Here is a 23,695-nt window from a genome sequence, read left to right as displayed (position 1 = left end):
AATTTGGGCCACACAGGCACCACAGAAATGAGCAGGACCTGATGGCCCAGATTCTGTATTGCAGAGATGTTCTCAGAGGGTTCCAGTGTGATGGCAGCTCCTCTTCTTCACTGCCCAAACCCCCCAGATGACCTCATAGACTAAGGAATTGTGGAGAGAAGGGCTCTGCTCTTCTGAACATAAAATGACAGCAGTAGATCATACTGACAGTCTTCTCAAATTACATTTTAGAATGTTTTGTGCTAAAGAGAACTACAGTAACGTTCCAGGAAACCAAAATTTTAGAAGAAACTATTTTTAATAAGCAGCAGCAGCAGGCAGTGATGTGTGTGGTGCCCATTCCTTTAAGAACACCTGAGTTACCCACATGATCCAAGCTCTGTCAGCTGAGGCGTTTGCTCTTGCCTCCAATATCCTGCACATGACAAACCTCCACTGCAGCCCCCAGCTTGTGCAGCTCACTCAGCCACAGCATCTGCTTGGGAGACAGGCGGTCATTGGGGCCCTTCACCTCCACCAGCTGCAAGGAAAGGGGCATGGTTAGGACTGTGCCTCTGGATGAACATTAGCTCCCACACAAGAAGTATTTTTTTATTGCTGTTATGTTCAAGGAAAATAATAGAGATTTTAGCATGATGGAAGGTCCAGTGGGTGCTCAGTTATTACCCCATATTTCAAAATTTAAGGGAATGAAATTTTATGTAGTAACTATTCACCAAAACACAGACAGAAGCCCTGGTGAATGAAGATCTCATACTGAAAAATCGATTATCTGAACCCTCACCTGTCCCAGCTGATACTGACAGCAGCTTATTGAGGCGTTCCAGATAATTAATTTCTGCTATTCAGCTCTGTATCATAAACATATAACAAGTTGCTCCAATAGATGAGATGTCCAACAGTCTTCTAGTACCTATTCCCCTACCATGCAAGGCACGAAACATGAGTGTCAATTTTTGTAGCAGACACAGTTGTTTTAGACTCAAACAGTCCAGTTTTTGTCTAGGTGGTGCCAGTAGAACTGTTTGCTAAGTCAGAATGTGTATGGCTGATTGGTAACAGGTGCTTTACATTAGTAACAGGTGCTTTACATTGGTAACAGGTACCTTACATTACATTTCATGCAAGACCTTTTCTCCACCACCCTAGCTAGTGTTGATGGTTGCTGGTTCTCCCTGCACCCGTTAAAGCTCCAGCACAGCTCCGGAGCAGCAATCATCACCCAGTGCTGCGGGGGGTTGGGCACCGAGCTGCAGGGCTGACTCCACCGCGACAGGAAATGACAGCTTGTGTGGGCTGACAAGTGCAAGGTTTGACACGAGGGAAGGTAAGTGAGCACGGAACATTCCCCACACACCTTGAAGAGCTGGCTGTGGGAGCTCCACACGAGCAGGTCGGGCAGCCCTCCCCGGCAGTGCCGCAGGTCTCTGGAAAGCCGCCGGAAAACACCGCTCAGGAATGTTCCTCCAAGGCAAGAGACCAGGCTCTGCAACAGAAGGATTGGTAGTGGGTTGGGGTTGTTTATAATGTCCTGCAGAAGCATTTCCCAACTCTCTCAAGAATACTGGATGGCCCAGCTCAGCTATTTGTTTAGTCTCCTGGAACAAAAACCAGAAGTAGATGTTTTTTACATTGATTTCCCTGCTGTGTTCCCAGCTACTGTTGCATGAAAAGTGACCATATGAGAAAATTGTAACAGTATCTGTGCAGGGCCTTCAGCACAAATCTCCCTAATCCTGGTTCCTCCCTCCCACCACTCCATCTGCCATGGCTCAGTGCCTCAATACAACCTGTGAGCACAGTAGGTCCAGGTGTAATTGAATATCAAGGCTAATTGGAGTGCCCATGCTGGGCAAGAGTTACTTACCTGGACTTGCTGGAGGGAAATAAAACGTCCCCAGTTAACCAGGGCTGCTGCTTTTCCTTCCTGAGTGGTCCAGACGTCAGCAACCAACTTTGCCAGAGCCTCTGAGGAAGCTGTGTGAAGCTGCTGGAGTCTGGCCTCGATGACAGCCCTCCTGTTCTCATAGAAGCTGTCCGTATATAAATCCAGGGGGGATGTCTGGATGAAAAGGTAAATACAGCTCTGAGGAACTGCCAGTACAGTAGCTATTCCCAGAATGACAGTGTCCTACTTCATATTGTTCTTAACTACAAAGTCAGTCAAATATCAAGCTGATTTACCCTGAACACGCCCACCACAAACATATTTATTAAATGGGGAAAATTTGCATACATCTTAACACCCAATGAAACAAACACTGGCCACCTCTCGGCCTGTGCTCTGTTGGTTTTGAACTCTGGACAGAGGTTTCCTTTAACAGACAAAGAACTCTACATTCCCAGTGAAATGAACAGTAACATTCCAGTTGGGATCTGGAATTGGGATCAAGACTGCTCAGGCACAGTGAGTGGTTTGAGGCGAAAGAACAAAGCCGTGATGAAGCTGGGGCTGATCCTCCAGCACCCACAGGAAGAGCCCCAGGACAGCACTGAACACTGTGTGTGAAAAGCCCCTGCAGCAATTCAGCTTTGACCACTGCTGAGCAGGCAGCACTGAGAGCTATGGCAGCTTTTCAAAAGTAAATGCAGAGTGCTCAGAAAACAGCCTTTCATAAACGGCTGCCACACATAATCCCACAAAAATACAGCCCAGGAATGACCGAGAGAATCAGGTATGAGCTGTCAGCTCCTCATTGTTTACACCTAAGGGCCATGATAGCTTTGCTCTGCATTAATAAGGATAACAAGAGGAGCTATTTGTATGAATTCCATTTCACGGTTTTGTATGGCCTTTGGAGTTACAGCTGTCTCCTTCCTGTCCTGCCCGTGAGCCTGGTGCTTTTCAGCTCAGCCACAAGGATTTCTGCTTCAGATGGTGAAGAAAAATAAGGCCACAAATTCACCTCAAATCATTGAGCTTAGGGCATTACAGGGAGCTGTTGGAGAGGGCTGTGTAACGTTGTTTGCTTGCTCCTTATTTTTTCAAAAAGCAGGGATGATCCCAAAAAAATGGTGGGGTGGGTGAGGGTATTAACAAACCTGAGTTTAAAAATAAGGCTATTGAAAAGAACAGATTTCTTTTCTGATGGAATGTGTCATCTTCAGACAAGATGAACAAGGCTGTGGCACAGCAGTGTTTCTCCACTGCCTATGAAGGACACTCCCCCAGGGAGCTCAGCTACAGGACACAAGCATTTAGCTACACCAATCCCACCCCCTCTGACTGTGAATCCAGCCTGATGCAGCAATTAGTTACTGAGGAGGCCCTTGGTAATAAACCAAATATAACAAATAATAAAATGAAGGAAACACCAAGATCTGTCTGGAAAATCCCTCAGAATAAAATGTTAATCTAATCCCAAATAAGATTTCAACGTTGTTACTGTGTCTACAGCAATGGGCAAATAAATTATACAAAGAAAGCCTTTCAAAATTACCTGATAGGAATTTCTGAACACATCAGGTACATCATCCATGAAAATGATATCCCACATTAGAATCCCATACAATGTAATAAACGTTGAGCCTTCCCCATGAATACCTAAAGGGCAGAATTTAATAAAAATGGAAACATTAATTTCTACAGCAATCTCATCTGAAGAGGTGCTGAACCATCACTAGCCAAAGCAGAAACATGCCATGTTCAGGTTCATGCCCAGCTGAACTCAGCACATATTCCCACTGCAGCTGCAAATGCAGCTCATTCCTGCCCCATTCCCCAGGGACTGCTGCTCCCAGGCCAGAGGCCTTCAGCTGCAGCACAGCTTCCATCCCTGCCCTGGCCCCCACAAGGCTTACTGGGCTAACTCTAACAATTTTTAAATATACAACATTTTTAACATTGAAAAAATATTTAATGTGGATAATAACAATATGTAATATGTTAAAACATATATATGTATAGTATATAATTAGATCTTGTATATTGTATAAAACACCACAAGTTTTTCCTAAAACCACCTTTGGTAGATGAAGGCAGCAAATCACTAAAGGCCAGGAAGCAGGTCAGGTTGAAAATACATGTTGGAGCATTTTGGTAAGGAAATTATGTATAAGAATATACATATTGGGCCCAAAGAAAACAGAATCAGCCTAAAAAGTGGTCTAATGAAATCAGCTAAAACTGGACAGCTAACTAAACCAGTAAAGTTTCTTTACTCCCACAGTTATTTTACTGTAAGATATCCCCAAACCAACAGTACTGTTACCCTGATCAAAACCATTCCTCCTGTAATGAGTTAATGCCAGCTCCTCAACTGAGCACATGACTGTGGATACACTGCAGTCTTCTCCTCCTTCTCCACCACCAATATCCTCCATGAGAAATACAGATTTTCCAATCCCCGTCTGAGGACACATCTTGCCACTGATTGTAACCTGAACATATAAAAACGTTTGGTTACTTTCCAGCATCATATTTAAAAAGCTTTTGCCCAAAACCCTTTTTCAGTTTTCTTAAAATCAGAAACAGAGTTGTTCCCAAAAACCAACTGAATAAAATTTAACCAGCCATTCCTGTGATATTGTCCTGTTTAGCTTTCATAAACTGGCACATTTTCAGAAAACAAATGTCTAGCAAAAATTCTGTGCAGATGGGAACATAGTCTTTCTATATGCAGGACCAGAAGCAAAAATACAGAAGACTGAGGAGACTGACTCTGGACTGAGACAGAGAAGGGCTGTAGAGAGACATGTGGTGAGGAGGCTGAGAGAGCATGTGAGGCTCTGCTCTGATTTTGCCCAGGTAGAATTATCTTTACAATGATATGGAAAAGATTTTTGTAAAATCCATTCTAATGTGATGCAAGTGCACCACACTGAATATTTGCACAGCACATATTTAGAGTGCATAACTCCCAAAGGTTCCTAAAGAACACTCACATTTTTTAGCCATTAATCTAATGCTGACAACACGCAAAGGTTACCATTACTTTTTCTTGCACACAGAATGCTTGGCCTGCAGCCACCAGAGGCAATGCACTGATCTGATCAGACTCTTCAGACAGAAAGGCTCTGAGGGCATTACTGATAAATTGGTGGAGTTTATGGCTGATCACATTCATAACACATATAAAGCAATGCAAATTAGATCAGTGTACCACTGACTAACTTCACATAAGAAGCTGACCAGTGTAGAAGCATTTGAGTACAAGAGGCTTTTGTCTTAGAAACACATTTGTATTCCTTCTCCTGCAGCACATCAGTCAGAGGCTGGTGCACAGCATGTGACAAGTCTCCCAGATTATTTTTCTCTGTCAGAAGTAACAAGAGCTCGGGAGCTAGTGTTGCCTTGCTTACATGTGTCACATCCTGCACGGTGAGGAGGGGCAGGTCCTGCAGCAGGCCCCGGAGGTGCTTGCAGCTGGGCGAGTCTCTGATGCGCAGGGCGCGCTGGCACAGCGACAGGCGGTGCCCGGTGCGCACGGCCGGGTCTGCCAGCCCTCTCTGGATGCAAACAACGGCCTGGCAAACAGCACGGCAAACAGCACGTCACACACACCTCTGCACAGCTCTCTGCTCGACAGCAATCCATTTCAGGAGCACAAACATGTGAGTGTGAAGAAGAGCATTTAGGACAGGGCCACCTCCCTAACTGATGTACTGAAGTTCTAACCAATGAGTAACATTGTCCACAAGGAGGCTTCTGGATTCAAATTTACATTAGTACAGTAAAAAGAAAATTCCTCTCAATGTCTACTGCTCAGTAGAAAATTAAGGAATTGTATTCATTTTCTTAAGAGAAACTGGTTGTCTGACCTTGGGATTCCTACCAATATCTGCATTTTTAGGAGACTCTACTCCACCACTCTTTCCATAAAAACTATATTTTAAAAATGTTTTCAGACAATGCCTGCAGTGTTTCCAGCTTCCCAGCAGCAGTTGTGAAGATACCTTCTTGGTGTTTTTCAAGTGCTGATGTAAATTCAGAGCCAGCCGATCCCACCATCTCCCTCTGCTGTCAGCACAATACACATCCTGGGCCAGGAGGCTCTGCAGCTGCTGCACTGCTTCCTGTAGCAATGGGATTGCACCTTGGTTAACTGAGTTACAAAGCCAAGTTAGCTTGTCACTTTCCCTTCTAATTAATGAATACTATAAAAACTTTCGGCAATCCAAACCTGCATTTTATTCCACTACCCAATACACCAATTTCAGATTCGTCTTCAAAACTATAGAACAGAGATATTTTTATGTCTTCTTAAAGGTTAGCTGCCAAAAACCCGGTATTTTAATGCTTTCTGTATCCCTTATTGTATATTAAAAATATCAAAGTATTACTTGTTGCCCTTTTGTAGAGGTGAAGTCTTTTTCAGAATAATCTGATTTGCTTTAACATGTAAGTCAGAGGCCTTTGGAGATGTTAGCCTGTGAGTTGAGACAGGGATTCCATAGAGGACTTCCCTTTCAAGATTTTTCTATTTAAAAGCAATCACCAAATCTAGTAAAACACAGCTATATTTAAATAATGGAACAAGCATATCTCAGCAATAGTCTTATGGTGCACTACATACGGTAATGCTCTAAAGCATAAGGAGAAATGAAAACAATTTAAAACTTTCTAAAGCAAGCAGCAGAAAAAAAGAGTTCTTTTCCCTTAAAAGTAACCTGTTATTAGAACTGTAGCAAGCCCTGGCAAGCATTACCACCATTTCCCAGCCACATCAGAAATTATGTAGAATGCTACATTAAATACATACTCCTATTCACTTCACCACTTTACCTTATACTTGTGAAGTCTCTGCAGAATTTCAACACCTTGAGAAAGGATTCTTGTGTACACCCAGCCAACTGTGAAACGTCGCAGGTAATCAGGTAAAACTCTGTGATAGCTGAAAAATAAGAGCAGCTCAGATTTAATTTAATTACAGCACTTTAAATTAATAAAATTATTTTACTAAGAATACTTATACCTAAAGCATTTACAAAAATTAAAAGCCTTATATATCCAAACTGATCTGAAATGAGCACCTCAGCTGCAAAGTCAAGAACCCAAAAGTAAGGCAATAGCCTGGCTTAGGGAGCAGGTGCAAACTGCACTTGCCCAATGCATTTTAGTTTCAACACAAGTGTAATTATCAGTTAATCAGTTTTACAGCAGATGCAAAACGGTAACTTGTTACATCATCTTTTGTTACTACCAACTCATTCTCTTAAGTGAGAAGTTTAACTTCAGACACAAGGCTAAACAAAAGAAAGTCTAGAACAGGAATTTCCTGCCATAAAAGAACACTAACATCTTTTCAGTAGGCATCTCTATGTTTCAGGACAAGCCCTTTGAATATCTTAGTAAAATCAAAATAGATTTTCCCACTGTCTTCAGTGTAAAATGGAACAGACCTACAAATGACCCTCTATGAATGTTATTTTAAATCAGTTGCCATGAAATTGAAAACAATGCCAAACATAAGGCTTTAACGTGTGGTGTATTATTAAGCCAGAAAGCAAAATAATTAAAAGAAACACTGATGAAGAATGATTCAAACCCAATACTTGTTATTTCAGTTCTCACATATTCAGTAACATTTCCTGAGTGACACCCACTTGGAAATCTAAAGACATTAATAACCCAGCACGTTTTCCCATAACATTTGCAACATCCTTTTGTTCACAGTCAATTTTAATTTCTGCTTATTGCCATTTGTTTCAAAGCCATTTAAAAAAACTATGACAAGGGGAAAATAAGGCTCTTGTTCTCCTGCATTGGCACATAAAACAGAACCGTTTTAGTGCTTTATCCCTGCCTACCAATTCTTTCCCAAGATTTTATAAAAAAGGTCTTTTCATATTGCAACTTAAAAGTTAAACAAACAATCAGGAAGTTCCAAGCTTTCAAGAACATTAAGGTCTCTAGCTTTATCAGGCTGAAATAAAACCACTAGTCGATAAGCCTCTCTCCAAAGGAAAAGTACCCAAGGTAAGATAATACATTTAACAGTTTCCTGTGAACACTAGGCCAGTTTCCAGTTCACTACCTCAAAGAGGGGTGATTTTTCAGTTCATTCCAGGCTTCTTTAGCACACAAATAGAGATTATTAGCCTCTTCCCAGTTCCCATTTACCGTTGCAGTGGCTATATCATTTGACAGATGAACAGCAGTTGCAAACCTGAGGGAAAAAAACACGACTTAATTAAGCTTAAAAAGCATCTATAGTTGAAAGAAATAAATTCTTTTCCTTCAGTCTCCAAAGACATTGAAGACTGTCTTTGTGCAGCCATCTTTATTCTTAGTCTTGTAGGATTACCAGAGTTTAACGTAGCAGGACACATTATGTTTGAATTTACTTATCAGCTAGAGAATGTAATTTAAGTTTAGCTCAGAATCAGCACAGCAAATGAAGAAACAGCTTTCATCAGATGATCATGAACAAATAAATATGCTACTTTGGTTCAAAATGCAAACCACAGTGAATTACAAGTCCTGCCTGGATACAAAAACGCATTTAAAATCATTGCAAAATTAACACTTCTACATATTTACATCTGGAGTTCTACATCTGAATTCTTATTTGCCTACACAAGTGCTGCAGTAAAGCTGTTCTAGAAATGAACAGATTTCCAAGCTGCCAAAGCTCTCCCTACCTGATAAGATCATCTCTGTCCTGGAAGACCTGTGTTTTCCTGTTCACTGTGTAACTGGGGAACACCATATGCCCCATGTTTGCCCTAAGGACTGTGGAGAGCAGGCCTTGCCCAGCACTGCCAGCTTCTTCCTCCTCCAGCGACTCAGGCAGTGCAAAGAGCAGCAGAATTCGGGAAAAGACAGCCCGAGGGCCTTTACAGACTCTGACACATTTTCCAGCCAGGTCCTTCACCCTGGAGGAACAAATCAAATTATTATAACAAACGGTTTTACCGTGACTTGTAAAAACTAAAGTATAATGAATGAAGTATGAGAATTTTTTTTCAAGCCAATTAATGCATATATCTGATTTTTCTTGAAAGAAGCAGAGAGACTATACAGTCTAGAATTTACCCTTCTGTCTGACTCCCTGTGAATTGAAAAGTAACATTGCCCTTTTTATTAATAAATTTACTAAATGCATTCGTCTCTTGAAAGGCATCTAGATTTCAGTCATTTGATGCACAACTTACATTCACCTGCAAAATGAAACTGTAAACATTTACCTTTTTAAAATCACTGTCCCAACACCAGCCTGACTCCTGCTGAAGATCGAGCGCTGCTTTGACAACCTCAAAAAGTCACTCACAAGTTGCTGTTTCTGAGCATTTGGGTTTGGCAAGTGAAAGATCTTTGCCAGTGTTTTTAGCTCAGGGGCTGAAAGCAAATCCAACCCTTCACACAGGTCTTCCAGTTCAGATTCTAAAAGTAAAATGATCCATATATATTCACTCTGTGTTATACACATACATTTGAGCAACAGCTCTCAGTACATTCATACAACCTAGTACTAATCTAATGATTTATGTTCTTCAAAAATGTATTATCAATTCTATCTAGCTCACCCTGAAATTCTTCTGGACCTTTTCTAAGGTCTGCCTTGATGGAATGGAATAATCAGAATAAGAACACTCTTTACAACTTCAAAACAACAGCAAAGATTAAAAAAATTTGCTGAGTTACTAAAGAAAAATGCTGTTTAGGAAAGCTGGTCTTCTCTATTATCTAATTTGCACTGTTTGTATTTTTACAAGACCACTCATCCACCTGAAGCTTCTATCCTGCTCCTCTAGTTCTCCCAAGGCACAGCCAAGCACGTAGTGCACTGAACTCTAACATGACACAACTGTAGATTTTATTTGTAGTATTTGAATGATTTATTAATGCTGGCCTTACCTGTTTGTAGAAATTGGGCTTTAGCCAGTTCTTCAATTACTGGTGACAAATCCACACTTATCTCCCCATACTCTATTTTGTTCACCTTTAACCAGTTCAGCTTGCGTTGAAAAAGTCTCACATACAACTTCTGCCCACAAACTGCAGATGTTATTAAAAGCAGGGAAGGACAAAAAGAAGAGTAAATTCTAAACACAGTAGTATGCACAATCACCACCTTAACCAGAAGGTGGTTATGGATGCAGGTACTCTCTAAAACACATTTAAATCTCCCCATGTTCTACAAGCAGACTTGGTAAAATACCAAGACTTACCTTTCCAAGTAACTAATAAGTTTATTAGAATCTTTAGGTTTTGTAGGTAGAAAAGTATTAGAATGCATTTTGTAGGTAATGTACATTGCTAAAATGCATTTTGACATGCTTACTCTTCAATAAAGAATTTGTTTTATAGAAAAAGACAACTTTATTTTTCAACTCTGCATATTGTGATACTAAATAGGTCTTTTTGCTTTCTTAAATAGTCTTTCAATAACCAAATATTTCATGCTGGGGCACAAAAGAAGTTGTAGTCTGACAGAATCATTTCGTAATCACAGAATACCTCTCTGTGCAGCATTCTTCAGATTCTTATTTTTCTAAAGACAAGCCTAATTTTATTAATATATCTACTGAAAACAATGAGAAAAAAACCCTCACATTCATTTGATTTTTATCAGGGAAGTATTTTCTTAAAGTACCTTTTAAAAAGACTTTAAATAGTAATGATACTGAAATTCAACAAAATAGCTTATTAAATTTTAGCTGAAAATAGTCTGTCTATTGTAACTACATTCAACAACCTTCTGAATACTTAATTCAACCCCCATTAGCTTCTAAATTTTTTACCCCTGTCTGCTGCTACTTAACTGAAAACTGATCATTAATAAAAAGACACTGAAACACTACCAGACCTAGACACACTTATGAAATGGCAGATAAACATTAAATGTTTATTTAACAATTCTCCTATCCTTGTAAGACTTTTTCAGCCTTTTCTTTAATAGAATGTTTCCCGGATCAATTCACTGGGAGAACTGCATTTAGACACATAAGCTTGTCATCTTCACTGTGGGGTTATGACTCCTTTGAAGTCTTTCCCCAGTTTTTATAATTCTGGAGGAAGGAAAAAGTTGAACACACAGACATTTTTTCTGCAGACCATGGAACTGACCAAAGTAGGGCTGCAATAAGAATTTCATAATAAGCTTCATAAACTTCCCTGTGTTTGAGATAACTCACTGAAGAATGATAGGCATTTCAGCAGAAAATAACCAAATACTGGGAAATCAAGCAACTTCATAGTACTAAGTGGGTGTGTGGGCTTTTTTATCTTATGATAACTGAAAGACAACACTTGCTTGGGTAGAAACTTCTAACATGGGACAGATAACTCATCTACCTGAACTTTTAAAGTATCCTGCCTGGTATTTCGTGAAGGCAAAGACATCCATCTGTTAGTTGTCCAGGATTTGTTATCTACTGACTTAGGGCTATCCACTCACTTCTCACAGCTCAATTGCTGCATCTCTCCTACCCTGCAAAGAGAGATTGTTTTATCTGTGACCCTCACATCCAGTCCAGACATGGATTTATCAGCACCACTTTGCAGTAATTCTTTCTGTATTCCCAGCTGCTGTGAGAGGGGAATTTTGAAATCACACCCAAAGAGAAACAAGCACTTCCTTTATTTAAAAGAACAAGTTCCTGTTACTGATCAGTGTTGTTCACATCCAGGGAAGGGAATGTGGAAATGGGGAAGGTGTATCCTGAATCTCTCTTCTAGTATTTGTCAAAGTAGCCAACACCTACATACATTACTGGCTCAGCTGTGAGTTTATCCCTGGATCTTTGGATGTGAATGATGTGCATCTACTGCTTCCCTCAGAGAGCCAATAACAAGACTTTAGTTGTTTCCTTTCTTTATATATTCCCCCTTTAACTATCCCAACATAAACAAGGCATCACCAAGCTCCAGGATGCCATTACTGTAATATTCTCATTGGTGGAGTGCACCAATGGGCTTTGCAGTCCCACACCAGGTTTGGCTGCTTGTGTCCATGGCCAGCTCAGATCCATGCAGCTGTGCAAGCCAGGCTGCTGGGAGGGCCGTGTGAGGATGTGTCCCCCATTCTCTCAGGTTTGTCACTCCTCACATAAAACTATGTAACAGTTCTCTCTAGGAGAGGTAATGTAAAAATGTATTTAAAAAAAAAAGATACCTGATAACTTGTAGAACTTGGTTATAATGTTCAAGTCTTGCTCATTAAATAGTCTGACATCATCTTCATTCTCCAATACTGCTCGCAGCACTACTAAAAAGTTCTGGAGGTAGTATGGCTGACCAGAAGAGCTGGGCACAGAGAGAACCTCATCTATTTTGTCTAAAATGTCCCCAGTGGAATCCTGAAATTCTACCTTTTCCACAGTTTCTAACAAAGTACGGTTCATGTCATTCTTAAAGTCTTCAAGAACTTCCACAGGAAGTACCTCTTCATCATCCTTGCTAAAGGAATTTTGTGTCCCACAGTTCACGTCTGTCTCTGGAGTAACCTCAGAGTGAGGCTGAGTCTCGACTTCCAAATTACTGGTCAGCTGTGCTGAAGTATGGATGGCTACAGGTGTTTCCAATCTTTCAGGGCTAAGTACCACACCTTCAGACCTGCCTTCTGTTTTGGTGCTCCTTGTACCAGATGGGAACCTTTTGTCATTACTGTTATCAGCTGGTAAAGGTACCTGAACTATATCCACGAGGTCTTCTCGATTACATTTGATTATTTCATTTTGAAATTCAGGTTCCCTCTTTGAAAAATTTTCTTCCTGGTGCTCTCTCCCAGAAGGCTGATTTTCTTTCTGAGAACTCTGCCCAGCATCAATCTCATAATCATCTTCCTCGTGTGCTGCAGCACTTCTACTGGCACTGTGAACAGCCGGAGGTGAAGAGTTAATCTCTTCATACAAGACCTGTTTTTCTCCCTGGAGACAACGCCTTCTGGACAGTTTTGAAGACAAGCTTCCCAAAGAGACTATTTTAACTGTTTGAGCCTGTGATTCATTTTTAACACTAAAGGCTGAACTATGCTTGCTAAAATAAGGACTAGTCTGTTGTGCTGCACTCCCTCCTGTTTTCAATACATTACTTTTGGAAGGACTTGTTTCTAGATTTACAAGGTTTTTTGAAAAATACGTACTGGAATTATTGCTCAGATTTGCAGCTGGGGGACTCTTATTCCTAAAAGAATTCAGTGTAGCATCAATGGCACCAACCTCACCATGGTTTCTCTGACATGTTTCATCAATGTGCTTATTTATTCCATATCTTGGCACCAATTGCCCACACATGGGACAGCTAATTTTGGCAGGGGGGACATTGTTAAAAAAGGAAGTAATAGAGGAGGATGCTGAAGGTATAGATGACGTTCCTTTAACTTCCACTTGTTTTGTTGTTTCTTTTTTCTTCTTGTTATTACTGAGTGACAAACTTATTCGGGATCTTTTGATTCCTGAAGACCTGGCTTCTGCCATTACAAAACTTCACAGCAATTACATGGTACAGACAACTCCATTCAGGCCATATTTCTTTATTCTGTAATACTTAAAAGACTTTTCTTGGCTTTGCATTTTCCATCTGTAACGCTCTGACATGCCTTCAAGAAAAAAGAAATACTGAATGAGTGGTCTTCTAGGGTACCATATGCAACCAAGATGAACAGAGGAGGAGGAAAGTGGAGAAGAGAAGCAAACCTTAACTGTTAAAATGCTACCATCCTTTAGCTTGCCTTACCAGGCAGGGAAGCACATCACAATTGTGCGGCCCTGTAGCTGCCTTTATATGGCTTAATAAATGGAAAACTAATCCAAAGTCCACATTTACATCAGCAAGTGAACCTGGAATTTAAACAGGCAAGTCCTCTAATTTTCACAGAAGCACGGAACAGTCAGGGTTGGAAGGGACCTCTGGAGACCATCCAGTCCAACTCCCCTGCCCAGGCAGGGTCACTGGATCAGGTACCACAGGAATGCATCCAGGGGCTTTGCAGAGAACGGCTACAAGGCTGGTGAAGCGTGTGGAACATAAGCCCTGTGAGGAGCAGCTGAGGGAGCTGGGGCTGTTCAGCCTGGAGAAAAGGAGGCTCAGGGGGGACGTTATCATTCTCCACAACTACCTAAAAGGTGGCTGTAGCTAGGCAGGGTCCAGCCTCTTCTCAGGCAACCAGTGACAGGACAAGAGGATACAGCCTCAAGCTGTGCCAGGGGATGTTTAGGCTAGATATCAGAAAAAAAATTCTTCACAGAAAGAGTGGTTCAGCATTGGAATGGGCTGCTCAGGGATGTGGTTGAGTCCCTGGAGGTGTTTAAAAAAAGACTTGGTGAGGCACTCAGTGCCATGGTTTGGCTGGTAAGGTAATGGTAGGTCACAGGTTGGACTCGATTATCCCGAATGTCTTTCCCAACCTAGTTTATTATATGATTGTGTGAATGTGTCCAGAGAGGGAGATCACCATCCCCCCTGAGCAGCTCTTCCAGTGCTCTGCCACCCTCAGTGTGAAGTTCTTCCTCATGGTGAGGTGAAACTTCTTGTGTTTTAATTTATGGCCACCGCTCCTCGTCCTGTCGCTGGGAACATTTTATCACTGTCTCGTTTGCTACAGAGAGCCATTTAGTGTGCCAAACACCCATTTCCAGAGCACACCCGGGGCTGCCCAGTAGCCTCACCCTCACGGTCGCTGTGCCGCCCGAGCACATCGTGCAGCCAGGCCGAGCTCTGCCGGGGCTCAGGAGCCGCTCCAGCTGCTCCGGACGGCCGGGCCCAAGTTCCCGGGCCCTTCCCGGTGCTGCCATCCATCTGTGCCTGCCCTCGCCGGCCCGCCCCGCTACCGCCGCCCCTCCCCGCGCCGGGACCCCCTCAGCCGCCTGTGCCCGCGGCCCAGCCGGAGCCCCTCGCAGCCCGCCCGTCCCGGCCCGGCCTTCCGCCCTTCCCCACGCACCGGCACCACAGCCGCGCGTCGCTCCCGGGCCGTGCGGGGCCTTGAAGGGCCAGGCCGCGCCGTGAGGGGCCGGGCCGGGGCTGTGAGGCGCCGTGGAGCCGCGCCGTGCCGTGAGGGGCCGGGCCAGGCCCGCCGCCCCGCCCGCCGGCAGGCCTGAGCAATGCAGCGCCGATGGCACGGCGCCCTGCGCACCCCTCACGCAGAGCTGTGTCTACTGTAAACACCGTGCCCTCCTCAGATCGAAAATTTCTGCAATTTAAATGCCTGGATGCACCTTACGTTCTTCAATAAATGCAATCACTCCTGCTATAGATACAGCAGCAGACACAAAGCTTTGGGCTATAGATTAAAGCAACTGTACAGTCACAGGACATGTCAGGTATGGTGCAGGGTTATATACCTGCCCACGGCAAGAACCTTTCTTTTAGGAATAAAGCAGAGTTCTGTGGTAGAAAATAAAAGTCAAATCTACAAGCAACTGTCTGAACATCACCTCAGAAGTTCACAGAGCATTTTAAAGATCAACACACAATAAAACCTATCCAAATTCAGAAAAAAACATTTTAATATATACAAGATGCAATATATTAAAAAAATTACAACTTCAGTTTATGAACAGAGAGTGCTTTCTCCTTCTTCTGTTTCTTCTTTAATTTGCTTGCATCTTTGATTTGCATTCTCACTTGATCTTGTAGCTGAGAAAAGAAGGCCTGGGATGATTTCAAGGCCTTGTCTTTACCTTCATCCTGTCAATGGAGAAAATATTTGTTACAACCAAGAACTGTGCAAACAGTACCATTGTATTACTTACTAGTTACTCACACATAATGGTATTTGATTTTAAAAATACCTGGTAACTGATTTTCAAAAGATATTTTCCACCATATTTTTATTCCACTCCTGCTATCTAAAGAAATAAAGATTGCATTCTCTTTCTAAATAGCATTTAGCATGACAGGTAAGAGCAGGCATCAAGAACAGATCCTTTCACATCATGAACTACATTTTGTGTTCTGCTTGCCTTCTGAAAAGGTAAGCACAAACATCTGGAAGTAATGATGTTATTTTTCCTATTAGTTTCCAATACTTCAAAATTTCAAAGGTTTTTAGAATTTTATTTAAAAGGCATCATAAGTGGTGCACAAGTTTACTGTTTTATAGCATGTGAAACAGTATTACTCTGATGAGATTTTAGGGAGGGGTCCACAATAAGGACAAAATTAAATAGGAATATTGTATTATGAAACAGTTTAAGTAACTCAAAGCTTATATAGAATATAGAAAACTCAATGTGTATTCAAGTAATGACACTTGAAGTGGAATGGCTTAAATGCATGGAAATAAAGAACATGTCTTAATATTTGAAGGAACATCACCTTGTGAACTTTAAAATAAAAGTAGCACCTCACACAGAATCATTTCTTTTACATTCTTTTATATACTTTTATATAAAAGTAGTTGTATTATACAGCTTTTCCATATTTTTCCAACCTCATACTTGTAATTCTTTGGGATAAAGTTTCCCTTCCTCTCTCTAGCTAAAAATTATCTATCCTTGGGATTTTAGTCTTACCTTGAGCAGAGATGCTTTGCCTTCTTTTGCAAGCTTTTTTAATTTTGCTGCAGCAGCTTTTTTGCTAAGTTTTGTGCCTTGTTCTGGTTTCATCTTTTCAAGAAGCTTTTGACGTTTCTCCTTTTCTCTTCGCCTCATACGTTTACGGAGCTTTTTCCTTCTTAGTTCTCGTTTTTTGTCTGTGGGAGTCTTTTCTGCATCTGTTTTTACATCACCAGCTTTGTTCTTTTCCTAAAGAGAACAAGATCTCTAGATCCATAACAGTGCAAAAGACAAGACTCACTTCACAGAACCCTAATCTGTCTCAATGTTTCCATTATTCCAAGTGCCAGCTCAGGATAAGGTAAAGGCCAAACACTGGCAAAAGCTGGGAAATGAGCTTTGTACAATTGATCCAGGACATGATAATTTCTCTGCTCTAGTGCCATTTAGCTTTCCCCTTCCCAACACATATATGTTGTTGAGACAACAATGACCATCACGTAACAGTCAATATCAAGAACAAAGCATAATATGGCCTACTGGAGCCAAAAAAAAAATTTACTCTTTCCGCACCTTCCAGTTGGCAAAAAAACCCCAACCCCTCACCCCCCAAAACCACCAATGCTAAAGTTCTAGGCAAAAAGGTCCACAAGGTGAGGAACCACCCACCAGGATGGGAAGGGGCAGAATTCCCACTGATCTGACAGACAGCACATCCTTCTAAAACCACACAGATCCTCCTCTGATCTTTATGCCGTTTTGTATTTACCTTGATCTCCTCTGGTGCTAAGAGAGCAGCGTCACTAACAGCAACTGGTGCTACTTCTTCCACAGTTATAGCTGGAAGGTTCGACACGATTTTAACTTCTGGCACCGGCTAGAAATAAGGAGACACATTCAGGACTGAGCACACCATCTCAGCAGGTGACAGACAGCTGAAGATATCAAGTATTTGGGTTTGTTTAGAGGCAATCACAGTGCATTTAATATGTAATAATAATGAGCTCAGTAAACATCAATGTTTAAAATATATTCTAGAAATTGAAAGTAAAGTATCCAGTTTAAAAACGGGGAGAAAGCCCCCAACTTTATGGAACTTATGCACTTACTGGTTTGGGTGTGAAGTGGAAGTTACAAAGTGCATCCAGCTTCTGGAAGAGTGAATCCATCATTTCCTGAATTTCTTTGTGTTCAGGATTTTCTTCCTCTTCAGTCTTTTGCTGCATTAAGGATGCAATGTTACTGCAACACCACTCACAAAGCTATTTTACTTTAGCAAGACTGATAACAACACAACATACAATTCAGAACTGTTTCACAGATAAACACTGAAAGACTAAAGTACTTCCACTTTGCAAGTGTACAAATGAACGCAAAAGATTATGTGCTATGAATTTCAAACCCAAAGGAAAGGCATTGTTTATGTTACCTGGTGAAGTTTCATGTATTCTTGCTCGTAGATTTCAGCGAGACTCAGCTTACTCTTTTCATGGTCCAAAGTGATCCGTTTCTTGTATTCAAAAGCCTCCTCCTTGGGTTTTTCTTTTGGTACTACATCATCCCATGCCTGGGAAAGTCATAAAGTAATGACCAAATGCAACTACAGTCAAATATCAGCTACAGCTTATTTAGAACATTTTTCAATTTTTTATCTGGCACATTAACTAGTTTATACATGTGGCTTCCCAGGACTCATTAAGTTTCACACTTTCATTTGAAAAAAAAAAAAAAGTTATAGCTCTAGCTTGCATCCTTGTTTTTAGAGGATGAGGGCAGAAACTATAAAAAGTTACAAACTCTTCCCCATATATACATATTTTTTTAAATTCAACTAACAATAAGGCTCAACAAACTGTGAGATGCAAACTTTCTATCAGTGGTTTTGAAGCAAAATGAAGTAAACAACTGAGTTTTGGTCAGTGTTCAGAATGCTCAGAGCACTACAGTTAAGCCAGAACTTACAGACTGGCATCATATTCCAAATAAACCCCTTACAGTTTCATCTGAACACACTCATGTTTTGAAGTGCACCAAAACAAAATAATAAAACAACCACTTGCAGAAATTAAGATAAATCTACAACTAACATTGGAAATGCTTCAAACTCATCCTTGGAATGTGCCTTGTGAATCAAATCTATGAACAACATAAGGAAGAACAGGTAAGATAATATTAACCTCATCCAATATTCTCTGTTTAATGATATCTTCAAGCTGAAAAGTAGTTTCTTCTGTGATCACAGGTGCTGAAAGGAGAAAGAGAAGAATTTTAAGATTAATGTTTCTCTGCAAGAAGGCATTCTTGTTCTATGAAGAATAAACCACAGAAAAACAAAGTAAAGCCTTCGCAAAAATGTAGCAATTGAAGGTAAAGTAAGTAAATATAAGTAAGTCATATTATGTAAGACTCATAAACTACCAGGTCTGCCACCAAAGTTATGAACTTTCAGGTAAATTAAAAATTAACAAAAAGTATTGTAATTTTCTGTAGTTTCCACTGTGAAAGTGCACAACCTCAAAATCACATCAAGAAGTTTAACTCGGTGTTCTGTTACCCTGCTCTTCAGTCACAGGTGTTTTCAGCAAAGTCAAAGGGAAGAATACCCAACATGGTCTGCACCATGCTGTCAGGAAAGCCCTGTCCCCCTCCTTACCCATTCGGACTGCATGGTCAAAAAGTACTGTTTCTTCCAAAAGGCTGTTCTCAGGACGTTTTTGTCCAGTCACTTCTCCTTTAAGCTGCCAAGGTTTCTCCTCTAACAACGCTTCTTCCAAACTTTGGATTTTTTTGCTCATCTGGAAAACACAATTTCCTAAGAAGTTTAAAACAGAGCTCACTTGTAAACTCACAGCAAGAAATTATTACTTATTTCAAGTACATTAAGGAATATATGATTGCAGAGGTATCTATGTAGATAAACCATGTGTTTTTCTTAAATTTTACAAACCCTCTTCATATTTGCTTGACTCTGAACAAATGACACAATCAGTTAAAAAAAAATAAAACCTGCCACTGTTTTGAAGTATTAGCCACATAAAATATGAACAAAACCCAAAGAAAACCAAACCACAATTACCTTTTCCTGTCTCTTCTCAAAAGATGACTTTATTTCACCAGGATCAATGCCTTTCTCTAATTGCACTTCAGTTACATCTTCTGTTTCACTGTCATCTGGCAAACTAAAAGTTACTTTTTTAGAAGCTTCTTTACTTCTCATGTGCTCCACCATTTCATCCATATCCTCAAACCTGTAACAATAACATTTAATATAAAATAAAGGTTGAAAAGCCTCTATAATTTTTCACATGAAGGTATTTCAGCCCTCAGACGTTTGTAAACTGACAGTTTGCAACAGGTCTCAAAGACCCCACTGAAGGTAGAGGGCATTAGGGAAACTTCTGGATAATGAAAATAACTTTCAAAAACTAAAATTACAGGTCATAAATGCTGTTTTTTAAATAAATATCAAGGGACAATATTAAAAAAATAAATAAACTGATTTTAAATAAGGTGACAACACAAACCATGAACATACAACAGTTAACCGAAAATGGCAAACTATGACCAGAGTGAGCCTGGCATTCTCAGTATTTTCTGCTTTACTTTAGAGTAAAACTACAAGGATATTTTACCTGCATTTTACTTACTCAGACATACTTTCTTCATTTTGCTCTTCAATAGCACTGTCTGCTTCCTCTTCGTGATCATCTTCAACACCATTAGCTTCTAAATCATCATCACCATCACCATCATCATCATCAACTGGATCAAAGAAATCTTTGTATGTCATATCTCTAGAACTTTTACTTGGCTAAAAAGGTGAGAGGGAAAGAAAAAAACCAAACAATAAACCAAACCAAACAATAAACAACTGTTAAGACTGACAGAAATCGAAGGGTATCCTGTCTTTTAAAATCTTTAGTGCCTGGTGCACTACTTGTGTACCAGTAATGGATTAACCTGTGTTAAGGCATCACAGTAAAACTGATTTCCTTTACTGGTATTTACAATTCTCTACCACTTAAACATACAGAAGTCAAGGAGCTGTAGATTTCTGCCAAATACTTGCTGGAATGCACACAAATTCCCTGGCTATATTTCTTACATGCTAGTGAGAATGTATGGTAGTATTAAATAACAAAATACTTACTTTTGAAACAATTTCTCATCAATTTAAGTTATATCAGAGTTACAAGACCATGTCCCAGGGAAAAGCCCTTTGCTCTGCAACAGCCACCTTAGTGATCTCTAATTGCTGAGATCACTAAGATCACTCAGATGCTGAGTGACAAATCTTTTTCATTTGCTGGCTCATGTACTCTGAAGTTCCTCAAGGTCCCTTATTTCTTGTGGGTACTATCTTTTCCATTATTTTTGTAAAAGCCCAAGGCCCATCTAAGGAGAGACTGGAATAGGAGGATGCTATGTCCTTCTATACTACGAAATTTTCTTACCAGATACTCATTGTTAAAATAAAGCTTCAGAAGTAATTATTAGTCATCTAATCAAATTTAGCTTGGCAGTTCCTACACAGAGTTAAACAGTTTATAGTCATCCTAACATATATTAGATTTTTATTTAAAGGAAAAGACATATCAAAAAATTATTTTACTGATATTCTTACTTTGCCTTTAGCTTCTTCAGAGTCTTCTTCCTCATCATCTGAGATAATGTCTTCAAAATAATTAATATCATCATCTTCTTCTTCTTCTTCCTTGTTTTCCTTCTCTGCATGTTCTAAAAAAGCTTCCATCTCAGCCAGCTTGAAAAACCTGTCATCCACTACAGATTTTCTTCCCTTTTTTTTCAGTGTGGTTTCCTTGGCTCTTTTAGCTTGTTGCTCCAGTTCTTCAATATCAAAGTCAATATCAGAATCCTCTTCACTGGATTCCTGCACTATGCTTTCTCTGAGTTTACTTTGCTTTTCTTTAGCTTTAGTTTTATCTTTATCTTTTGTATAAACATTTTCCTGTTCAGTTTCTGTTTCCATTATGTTGTCATCCAATTCCTTGTCACTGCTGGTCTCCACATCAGAGCCATCCTCTTCCCGGTCTGAGAGAAGGCAAAGATCTTCATCCTCAGCATCCCTTGCAATGGATTTCTTGAAGAAATCGAGAACTGCATTGTTCTGGAGCTCTAGTTGTTGCCAAATCTGTTCTTCATCAAAATTTTCTATCACCAGCTCTTTTAGAGGACCCCCACGAACTATGTTACTTCCTTTATTCAAATCGTAGAGAGTCTTTGTCATTGCTCTGAAGTCGGCAGCCAGACCATCCTGGACACTAAGAGGAGAAAAATAAAAGAGCTTAACACCTTCCATTAAGTGAATCACCTGGTCACACTACTGCTCTCTTTGTATCTGCTTTGGTACTCTGGTGCTACAGAACAGCACCTTTCAGCAATTACTGCTGTGGCTTAACTTTCCACACATCTCTTGGAGTACTGCTACTACATCTTCATAGAAAAAAAGACAAAATTCTGAACCTTTCAGCTTTATTACACTTTGTGTATGAAGCAGCTAGACAGAATACTCCACCTTCCTATAGCTGCATTTTCCAATACGTTGATCGTCTTTAAGCGCTCCAGACATTTGGAGGCAGTAAACAGTACAGCACAAAACATCTCAATCACCCAAGAGCCAGACCCCAGGCTTCACAGAGGTAACTACCCTTCTCCACCGCCTCACCCCTCAACTTTCACACCCGGGTAGTCTCCTCCAGCTTTTTCCCTAGGGCTACCAAAGCTTCCCCCCGCCACCCCGCGGTACCTGAGGAAGCACTCGGGGCGCGCCGCCGCCGCTCCGGCCACCCTGAGGCACGTCTGGATGCTCTGGATGCCCGGGATCGCCGGCACCGCCGCCATGGCTCCGCGCACACGTGGGTACCCAGCGCCGCTTCCGCCACAGCGCTCCGCTCCGGGCGCCTCCCGCCGCCGCCGCCAAGGTTCCGCTCACAGTGGTTCCGCCCGCGGAGCTCTGCCCCGCCCCGCCTCCTGAGCATGGCATGCCCGCCTCCGGGGCCACAGCATTCCCGCCTCCAGACACAAAGCACCCCCGCCTCCGGGCCCGGCCCTCTGTCAGAGGCGCCTCGTTCTCACAGAGCCCCAAGCAGGGCATGGCTGGTGCTTCCCGCCCTGGGAAGGGCGCGGTGTTGCTATAGACTGGGATGTGCATCAGCACGGGGAAACCTGCTCTAAATATAGTGAAGCTACAGTCATCTTACTTCACAGTTTTGAGTCTCTGACCTAGATACAAGGGCTATTTTGGAACCATACACTTCCAGCTGATTCTGAGGGCAAAATACCCAATATTACCTGGTGTCTCCAAGCTAAAGCTAACACACACACCCCCGTTCACCATCAGCACAGCACTGCCCACTGCTCTTCAACACCCCTCTTACATCATGTAGTTTCCTTAAGGTTTATTTTATAAAGTCAAATTAAGCCCTACACCCACAGACCACTGTGTTCCCAGCCACCCACAGCCCTTCCGCAAGCTGATCCAAAACGGTGCCCAATCTTCTACCTTCAGTACTGCCCTTGGATCTGCTGCTTTCATATTTCCTTCCTACCAACACATGAAGCCTTTTCAGTGCAGAAAAAAGAATGCCCTGCAATGCCACTTCTGTGTCTCCCCTGTCACTTCGCACACTCAAAAAACCATGGTGTGGAGCAGCCAGCAGAGCTGTGTGACCTGTACCTGCAATTCTCAACATCAGAAACACACCTGAGACACAGCCTGGGCTGGAAAGTGAAAGTGTCATATACTGGGACTTTCAAATACCCATTTTGACCTCTGATTTTAATCTGCACTTTTAACTAATCACATATAATGAGATTTGAAGTGGCACAAGCTGTTTATCTATTTAGGCTATATCTCAGAGACTCACAGTGTGTTATGCCTGACACAGCAGGAGAGCAGCACCAGCAGTCAGCCTGCTCACTGTCCTGAGTCTCTCTGGCACAATGCTTCATGGCATCCTGGCCTGTATCAGGAATAGTGTGGCCAGCAGGAACAGGGAAGCGATTCTTCCCCTGTATCTGGCACTGGTAATGCCACACCTTGAGTTCTGTGTCCAGTTCTGAGCCCCTCAGGAAGGACACTAAGGTGCTGGAGTGAGGCCAGAGAAAGACAGTGGAGCTGGGAGAGGAACTGGAGCACAAGTCTGATGAGGGGCAGCTGAGGGAGCCGGGGGGCTTCAGCTTGGAGAAAAGGAGGCTCAGAGGTGACCTTATGGCCCTCTAGAACTCCCCACACCAGGAGGGTATAGCCAAGTGAGGGTTGGCCTCTTCTCCCAGGCAACAGCATCAGGACAAG

At 41.6% G+C, this 23,695-nt stretch overlaps 2 protein-coding genes across 3 annotated transcripts; both read right to left on the bottom strand.

Annotated features, from left to right (window-relative positions):
• Positions 1-279: 279 nt before the first annotated feature.
• Positions 280-14,960, bottom strand: FAN1 (FANCD2 and FANCI associated nuclease 1). Of its 2 annotated transcripts, XM_085070807.1 has the most exons (14): positions 14,826-14,960; positions 12,060-13,484; positions 9,800-9,940; positions 9,130-9,325; positions 8,584-8,817; positions 7,977-8,108; positions 6,725-6,833; positions 5,896-6,015; positions 5,302-5,466; positions 4,212-4,380; positions 3,441-3,544; positions 1,868-2,062; positions 1,358-1,486; positions 280-520 (listed from the first exon to the last, which is right to left on the bottom strand). In XM_085070807.1, exons 2-14 carry the CDS (start codon positions 13,360-13,362, stop codon positions 383-385), a joined length of 3,135 nt encoding a protein of 1,044 aa, XP_084926933.1. In that variant the 5' UTR covers positions 13,363-13,484; positions 14,826-14,960; the 3' UTR covers positions 280-382. The 2 variants fall into 2 exon arrangements, with proteins under 2 accessions (XP_084926933.1, XP_084926934.1); XM_085070808.1 differs by lacking the exon at positions 5,302-5,466.
• Positions 14,961-15,372: 412 nt separating this feature from the next.
• On the bottom strand, positions 15,373-22,310 carry MPHOSPH10 (M-phase phosphoprotein 10). The gene is made up of 11 exons (XM_085070804.1): positions 22,148-22,310; positions 21,005-21,662; positions 20,028-20,191; positions 19,457-19,628; positions 19,034-19,175; positions 18,558-18,625; positions 17,810-17,947; positions 17,490-17,600; positions 17,150-17,257; positions 16,399-16,629; positions 15,373-15,571 (listed from the first exon to the last, which is right to left on the bottom strand). Exons 1-11 carry the CDS (start codon positions 22,240-22,242, stop codon positions 15,422-15,424), a joined length of 2,037 nt encoding a protein of 678 aa, XP_084926930.1. The 5' UTR covers positions 22,243-22,310; the 3' UTR covers positions 15,373-15,421.
• Positions 22,311-23,695: the final 1,385 nt, after the last annotated feature.

Source organism: Lichenostomus cassidix, chromosome 10 (assembly GCF_008360975.1).
Source record: "Lichenostomus cassidix isolate B80296 chromosome 10, HeHo_3.0, whole genome shotgun sequence".
In the NCBI taxonomy this organism is placed as follows: domain Eukaryota; kingdom Metazoa; phylum Chordata; class Aves; order Passeriformes; family Meliphagidae; genus Lichenostomus; species Lichenostomus cassidix.
Note: the sequence above shows the minus strand (reverse complement) of the source record. Positions and strands in the feature narration are given on the sequence as shown.

Bases quoted from the DNA above. Each gene is read 5' to 3' on its own strand.
- FAN1 (XM_085070807.1), bottom strand. From the start codon at position 13,362: ATGGCAGAAGCCAGGTCTTCAGGAATCAAAAGATCCCGAATAAGTTTG. The intron at 8,109-8,583 runs GTAGGGAGAGCT...TTTTTCCCTCAG, and splicing joins GACAGAGATGATCTTATCAG to GTTTGCAACTGCTGTTCATC. The intron at 1,487-1,867 runs GTAAGTAACTCT...CTTCTGTTGCAG, and splicing joins TTTCCCTCCAGCAAGTCCAG to AGCCTGGTCTCTTGCCTTGG.
- MPHOSPH10 (XM_085070804.1), bottom strand. From the start codon at position 22,242: ATGGCGGCGGTGCCGGCGATCCCGGGCATCCAGAGCATCCAGACGTGC. The intron at 19,176-19,456 runs GTAATTGTGGTT...TGTGTTTTCCAG, and splicing joins TTGAGAAGAGACAGGAAAAG to ATGAGCAAAAAAATCCAAAG. The intron at 18,626-19,033 runs GTAAGGAGGGGG...TTCTCCTTTCAG, and splicing joins TGACCATGCAGTCCGAATGG to CACCTGTGATCACAGAAGAA.